At 42.7% G+C, this 7382-nt stretch overlaps 2 protein-coding genes across 3 annotated transcripts in view; one reads left to right on the forward strand and one right to left on the reverse strand.

Moving 5' to 3' along the window:
- tex36 (testis expressed 36) lies at positions 1-3479 on the forward strand. 2 transcript variants are annotated; one of them, XM_042065500.1, is made up of 3 exons: positions 1-311; positions 1809-1964; positions 2907-3479. In XM_042065500.1, the coding sequence occupies exons 1-3, from the start codon at positions 291-293 to the stop codon at positions 3261-3263; spliced, it is 534 nt and encodes a 177-aa protein (XP_041921434.1). In that variant the 5' UTR covers positions 1-290; the 3' UTR covers positions 3264-3479. The 2 variants fall into 2 exon arrangements, with proteins under 2 accessions (XP_041921434.1, XP_041921435.1); XM_042065501.1 differs by having other exon boundaries at positions 2828-2932.
- Positions 3480-4742: 1263 nt separating this feature from the next.
- Positions 4743-7382, reverse strand: part of LOC121685560 (ankyrin repeat domain-containing protein 1) — an 11484-nt gene continuing 8844 nt past the window's right edge. The window contains exons 6-10 of the mRNA XM_042066153.1: positions 6651-6749; positions 5809-5907; positions 5478-5576; positions 5281-5379; positions 4743-4935 (exon numbers count right to left, since the gene is read on the reverse strand). Of these exons, the coding sequence (XP_041922087.1) occupies positions 4846-4935; positions 5281-5379; positions 5478-5576; positions 5809-5907; positions 6651-6749 (486 nt within the window). The 3' untranslated portion in view covers positions 4743-4845. The remainder of the gene's footprint in view (positions 4936-5280; positions 5380-5477; positions 5577-5808; positions 5908-6650; positions 6750-7382) is intronic.

Raw genomic sequence — 7382 nt, forward strand, 5'->3', positions numbered from 1 at the left:
TCCACACAAGCTGTGAGTGAAGCACTGATCAGTACAGCCAGAACATCCTCAACACATAACCCAGCACAGGCCAGACTCGAGACAAGACAAGACGAGAGGACAGGACAGGAGAGGCCAGAAGAAAAACACAGAAGGGGAGACAAGAGGAGAGGGGAGAATAAGAGAGGAGTGGAGAGGAGAGAAGAGGAGAGAATAAGAGAGGAGTGGAGAGGAGAGAAGAGGAGAGAAGAGGAGTGGAGAGAAGAGGAGAGGAGAGGAGAGAAGAGAAGTGAAGGAAAAACAGTGCAGGAATGGCAGACTGTTTTCAATCGGTGGGCTGCTTACACATAGAGAGTATGTGTGTGTTTGCTGTGTACATGTGTTTGTGTATGTGTATGCGTGTGAGTAGTGTGAGTGGTGTGTGTGTGTGTGTGTTGAGGTATGTGCGAGGAATGAGATGTTTAGTGCCCAGTAGCACTACAGCGTGTGTGGGCTAGTTAAAGGAACCATATGTAAGAATGTGGCCAAAACTGGTACTGCAATCACTTTCAGATTACTGTAGAGCGGTGTATCCCCTCCCCCTCCCCCTGACTCGAGGTTGCCAACCCGGATGCCAAAACACTATTGACTTTGTGACACCAAAAAATCTGGGTCGTGAAAAATCACCACAATAGGCTACTAGTATAAATAACAAATAAAATATGTCTAAAGCATGTTAATATGCAAAAGCAATACAAAAAAAGGTGAATCTCCTGTGCGGCCCTCTCTCCAGTCTCCCTCTGGTGCCCCCCTCCCCCACCTCCCAGTGGTCTGTTCGATTACGCCTCAATCTCAAATTTGGCAGACAGTAGACATGGCCTCGAAAAGAAAAGAAAGAGTCGGGGGCGGAAAAAAGGAAAAAGAAGAGACAGCGGGATGATGCTGCGCGTCACTTGCAGTTTAAACAATGTTTTAAATAAATAAAGTTAATAATAGTAATAGTTTTGTAGCCCTTGCGTGTATGCATGTCTATGCTTATGCCAGGTAATACTACTACCGTCAAATAAACTTACGTAAGCTCCTACTAGCCATGTTCATGTTCAAGTGTTACGTTGCAAATGATTGATGCTGGCTAGCTAGTTATTTTACGTTGTGGATATGGATTATGGGTTATTGAATGCAATTCAACACTGCTGTTTTCTGTTAACGTTAGCAATCGGTGCATAAGACTAGCAATCCTTCCTTAGGTTGCTAGCTAGCAATGCTATTTCTGATGCTTAAACTGGGCTTGCTATTTCTTTTAGCCATCAGAGATATAGTCAGGTAACGTTAGCCTATTAGCCTAGTTTGCTTTGCATTTCAGGACGCTTTTTTGGCGTTTGTTATCAATTATGATCAAACGATCTAATTGTGTAGTGAAAAAGTAACGCTACGCTGACACTTTCACAACGTAATGAAATGATGAGTGGGAAACGGCTCTTGGTAAGGTGAACTTTGGAAAAACCCTGCAACTGAACGTGATATGATTTTGCCAAATTAGACAGCTTTAGATAAATTTACTAGTTGTTGTTCTATGTGGTCATTTCCAAGAGGTTCATACTAGGCCAAGGGCGACATCTGTTGGTGAAACTGCAATTAAAAAACAAACTAACTAAGAAATTCTGAATGGTTTTTATTCCTTTGGTGGTGGTGGTTGGTTGGTTGGTTGGTGGGTGGGTGTGGCACCACCAAGCATTTGTGCTTAGGGCACCCAAATGGCTAGCGCCGGCCCTGTCTGTATGTTTCTCTAGAGGGATGTGAGTATATGTGAACTGAGGGAAGTGGTGTGTGTGTATGTGTGTGTATTACAGGTTGGGGGTGTGAGTCCTCATCAGACAGAGCGGCAGGGGGAGGAGCCCCAAGTGTCCCCCAAAACCAGTCAGCCACTCTGGGCGGAGTCACACTTCCCTCACTCCGCCCACGACAACCGCTCCTCTCTACTTAGCAGCATCCATGTGTTTGACGGGGTGAGTGTGTATGTGTGTTTGAGTGTGTGTGTAAGTATGTGTGAAGTGAGTGTGTACATGTTTCACTTTATCTTCACTAGGGAATGCATGTTATCCATAAAGAAACACACCAACATTTTTGTACATGTAAATTAGTTTAAAAGGAAGCTAGGCTAACTGGTGTAACAAAGTTCCAATGAATTATGCTACGCTAAGCTAATGGAGTCAGACTGGGTTATTATGCTACGCTAAGCTAATGGAGCTAGACTGGGTTATTGCACACACAAAAAAGGATATGCATCCTCTTCTCTGACTAAATGGAAAATAAGCTAATTTCCAAAAAACTTGGCATTATCCTTTAACACGTAACACATCTGTATTAGTCCCCAATAAGGTCTGCATTAAACAGGCAACCTCTTCTATTAACCTATTCTGTCACTCATTCATATTCACTGTATAGGTCATGTGCCTGCTATTCTGATCCTTATTATACTGTACATCAGTAATCATAGGCTGAGACCTGCGAGTTGATTATTAAGGATGTACCAAAGATAGAAGACCTATTCAGTAAGAATAAGAAATTGGTGATTACAGGCCTAACGATTAAATTAATGATGTTGCTTAATGTAGAATTTAGTGGGAACGAATACAAACAAATTATATGTGCTAGATTTAGTTTTGGCTAATGAGCTCCCTAAAATAAAGTGTTTATGCCTGTGTGTGTCTTTGAGTGTCCATGTGTCTGTGTACGTTAATATATATGTGAGATATGTGTATTTATGTGTGTTTGGTTATGTATATGTGTGTGTAGGCACACAGGAAATGTATAGAAGACTGTCGGCAGCATAACTCTCATTTCTACTCGTGTGTGTTTGTGTGTGTAGGGTCTGGGCCGTAGGAAGTATGTAGACGACCGTCGACAGCATAACTCTCATTTCTGCTCGTGTGTGTTTGTGTGTGTAGGGTCTGGGCCGTAGGAAGTATGTCGGCGACCGTCGACAGCAGAACTCTCATTTCTGCTTGTGTCACATGAACATTCCCGGACCAGCAGCTGAGGTCACCTCCACCTACCAGACTAACTTCCTGTCCAAACAGGAAGTGGAGGCCACCCGAAGCCGGCGCTTTCCCAGAAGCCACCAGGAGCGCAGCAGTGTGGCATCCAATCAGCTACAGCAGCAGGACCCCTTCCTCTGGTTCAGTCGCCACGACGCCCCACACACACACACACCACTGCACGTGCTCGCTGCCATCAACAATCCCTTAATGTCTCACACAGACACTAACACACACACACACACACACACACACACACACCACTGAACATGCTCGCTGTCTTCAATAATACCTCAATGTCCCAGATGCACTGCACCCATCACAATGAACACTAGAACCATCATCATCACCACCACCATCATCATCATCACTCCAGTTCTGTGCCAACTCAAGAACTTCAGACCAGACAGGAATCTTTGATTCCATGTTCATCATCATTTAATCATTATCATTCCAAATGCCATAAACTTTATATCACCTTCATAACATGTTTTATTGTGTCATGGTATTTGAAGGACTTTTATATTTTCACAATGAAATGAGCTTTGGCTCATGCATACATATTATTTTAATGTCAACTCAACATTGATATTTTTTCTTTCCTCAATTAAATTAGAGAAAAGCAAAAAATTAAATTAGAGAAGGTTATTAGGACAGTGTCTTTTAAAAACCATCACTCACAAGTCAAAAAGCAAAGGCTTCTGAACCACCTGCAAGTTCAAATACGCTAATTAGTATGTTCATCACCGTCTAAAAAACACCTGCAACTGAGCGAGTCACTATAGCTCAAGTTAGAGTATATGCATTGTGTATGTATGTGAGTGTATGTGAGTGTATGTGTGTGTGTGTATGAGTGTATGTGTGTGTATGTGAGTGTGTGTGTGTGTGTGTGTGTGTGTGAATGAGTGTGTGTATGTGTGTGTGTGTGTGTATGAGTGTATGTGTGTGTGTGTTTATGTGTGTATGAGTGTGTGTGTATGTCTGATGGTCTTCTACAGGTCTCTGTGTGTGTATGAGTGTGTGTGTGTGTGTCAAAAAGAAGACCGAGAACATCTCCTCTCATAGCACTACTTACAACTAGTCTTGCTGATCCTAGCACTTGCCACCTGTCTTGAACTGACACTCAACTGTTTAAAAACAGCACTCACTGATGCACTTATTCTTACTGTACTCTACCCTTTTTAAATTGCCCTAAAATTGTTGGGAGAATTGCTTTAAAACTTAAACTGTTTATCATGTTGTTAGTCACTTTGGTTAAAAATGTAAAGGTAATGTAAAATATGCTAAAGGTAATGTAATGTGTGTGTATGTCTGATGGTCTTCTACAGGTCTCTGAGTGTGTGTGTGTGTGTGTATATATAAGTATATTTACTCTTTTGATCCCGTGAGGGGAAATTTGGTCTCTGGATTTACCCCAATCCGAGAATTAGTGAAACACACACAGCACACAGTGTACACACAGTGAGGTGAAGCACACACTAATCCCGGCGCAGTGAGCTGCCAGCATCAACAGCGGCTCGGGGAGCAGTGAGTGGTTAGGTGCCTTGCTCAAGGGCACTTCAGCTGTGCCTACTGGTCGGGGTTCGAACCGGCAACCCTCCGGTTACAGGTCCGAAGTGCTAACCAGTGGGCCACGGCTGTGTGTATGATGTCTGATGGTCTTCTACAGGTCTCTGTGTGTGTGTGTGTGTGTGTGTGTGTGTGTGTGTGTGTGTGTGTGTGTGTGTGTGTGTGTGTGTGTGTGTGTGTGTGTGTGTGTGTGTGTGTGTGTGTGTGTGTGTGTGTGTGTGTGTGTGTGTGTGTGTGTGTGTGTGTGTGTGTGTGTGTGTGTGTGTGTGATGGTCTTCTTCTACAGGTCTCTGAGCTGTTCCATCCTCTGCAGCGTCTCCAGGGTGTCAGACTGCCATGAGTTCAACTGGTCCATAGCCCTCAGTCCCTTCTAAGACTCACACACACACACGCATATATAGGAATAACAGATCTTAAAATTACCTGAGGTATACTGCAGCTTTGCACAGATATGGCTCAGGTACATAATGCTTGCACACACACACACACACACACACACACACACACACAGATATGGATCAAACAAAAGAGTGCTTGCACACACACACACACACACACACATACACACACACACACACAACACAGATATGGATCAGGTACAGAGTGTTTGCACTGCTCTAGTGATTAGTTCACACACAAACAATAACATCCCAACAATATGTACACACACATGCTTATTCTTGTGTGTGTATGTGTGTGTGTGTGTGTAACTCACGATATTGGCAATGCGTGTATCTGCTCCAGACAAGATAAGCAGTTTGGAAATCTTGTAGCGGTTGAGTCTCACAGCATCATGCAGGGCGGTGTCTCCCTCCTAATCGACCAAACAGCATTCAGCATACCATTACTGTCCAACTGACCATGTGTGTGTGTGTTTGTGTGTGTGTGTGTGTGTATGTGTGTGTATTGTACCCGGTCTCGGCTGTTGATTTTGACTTTATTGTTGAGGAGGTACTCCACCACATGGTAGTGTCCTGTTCTGGTGGCCACATGCAGAGGAGCACTAAAGAGCTGTGCACACACACACACACACACACACACACAAACACACACACACACACAAACACACACACACACACAAAAGTAGGGCACGCACACACACATACACACACAGATTTAGAGAATGATATTCTTCAACATCTACAGCAATGATTCCCACTTTCCTTGGCCTGCTCAAGCATTTTAGCCTATTACCTGCATCTTCAGACATGCTACACACACACACACGCACACACACACACACCTTGTCTCTGGCGTTAAGGTTCGCTCCGTGGAAGTGCAGAAGTTTCAGGGCAGCCAGACTGCCTCCCCTACACGCCCAGTGTACTGCTGTGCTGTGCAGCTACAACACACACACACACACACACACACACACACACACATACACATGAATACACCTATCTACTGTACACACATGCGCTCACACATTTTAATGCTTTTATTTGGATCTTAACACAGGAGAAGATTTTACAGATCCAAACATTGATGGAAATATGTTACAGGTTTAGACAGGTCTGATCAAACACACAGTGCTTTGTGCCACTCCTCATAGCTGCACTATGGGTAGACATGGCATCGTCATCTTCAGATGGATACACTACCTTTGTTAGATAAACTACTTTCACTTACTTTGCAGTCAGTCACAGTTGCAGTCCTCACAAAACAGGTTTGTACAAAGAATGATTAATTTGCATTGAATCACACATTTGTGGTGCTTGCAGCAAGTGGCTGACATTTTAACAGCTTAGAGTTGAAACAAGAGCATTCACAAATCGAAAGAACAACCTATTTCAATATTAGTCACATTTTTACTATATACATGATGGTGATGTCTAGGGTCTTTGGAATATTAAATAAAGAAAAATATTACACACACGCGCACGCACACAAACACACACATTAAAGATGGGCTCTTTACACACACACAGAGCCATGTTTACAATACACATATACACACATGTTAACAACAGTGCATGTGACACCTCATGGACAGTTTGGAGTATTCAGGGTAAATGGTGGTGTTGTAGTGATAGGTGCAAGGTGTGATAGGGGTGTGTGTGTGTGTGTGTGTGTGTAAGGTCTTACCCGGTCTTTTAGATGGATATCGACCCCATGTTCCAGAAGCTTCTGTATCACAGCAGTGTGACCTTCCTGAGCTGCATGATGTAGCGCTGATTTCCTGAACTACACACACACACACACACATATGCACACACACACGCATGCACGCAGGCATTCACACACACACACACACACACACACACACACACACTTTGTGTTAATTAATTTGTTCAACAACAATTTTTGTTTCTTAATTATGCTCACACAATAATAAACACACACACCTCATTACAGGATTTGAAACTCTCTCTAGAACACACACACACACACTAGGGCTGGGCGATATGGCTGAAAACTGTATCACGATATAAGTATTTCTTATCAGTCGATATCGATAATTATTGATTTTTTTTTATTATTTATTTCAGATAAGGACCAGAAGGAAAAAAAATCAATTTAAACACTTTTATTTTAAACTTAACCTTCCTCTGATTTTAATCACCTCAGTTATCAATCAAAGCAAACAGGGGAAAGAAATAGCAACACAATCATGAAAAACACTCAAATAAATAAATGTGCACATAAGTCTGAATGAAAAGCAGCACTGGTTGAAGCCTGGAAATATTGTAAACAAAGTAGCTTAATTTGCTAGTTTATCAGTCTACTGGTTAGACTATTCAGTTTCCCCACGTGTGTTTAAGTTTCAAATGAATACTTTTTCTCCTTGGGACAGGCCAGTTTGAGTCTTGGAAAATA

The sequence above is a fragment of the Alosa sapidissima genome, chromosome 16 (assembly GCF_018492685.1).
Source record: "Alosa sapidissima isolate fAloSap1 chromosome 16, fAloSap1.pri, whole genome shotgun sequence".
Taxonomy (NCBI): Eukaryota; Metazoa; Chordata; class Actinopteri; order Clupeiformes; family Clupeidae; genus Alosa; species Alosa sapidissima.

Bases quoted from the DNA above. Each gene is read 5' to 3' on its own strand.
- tex36 (XM_042065500.1), top strand. From the start codon at position 291: ATGGCAGACTGTTTTCAATCG. The intron at 312-1,808 runs GTGGGCTGCTTA...TGTGTATTACAG, and splicing joins TGGCAGACTGTTTTCAATCG to GTTGGGGGTGTGAGTCCTCA. The intron at 1,965-2,906 runs GTGAGTGTGTAT...TTGTGTGTGTAG, and splicing joins GCATCCATGTGTTTGACGGG to GGTCTGGGCCGTAGGAAGTA.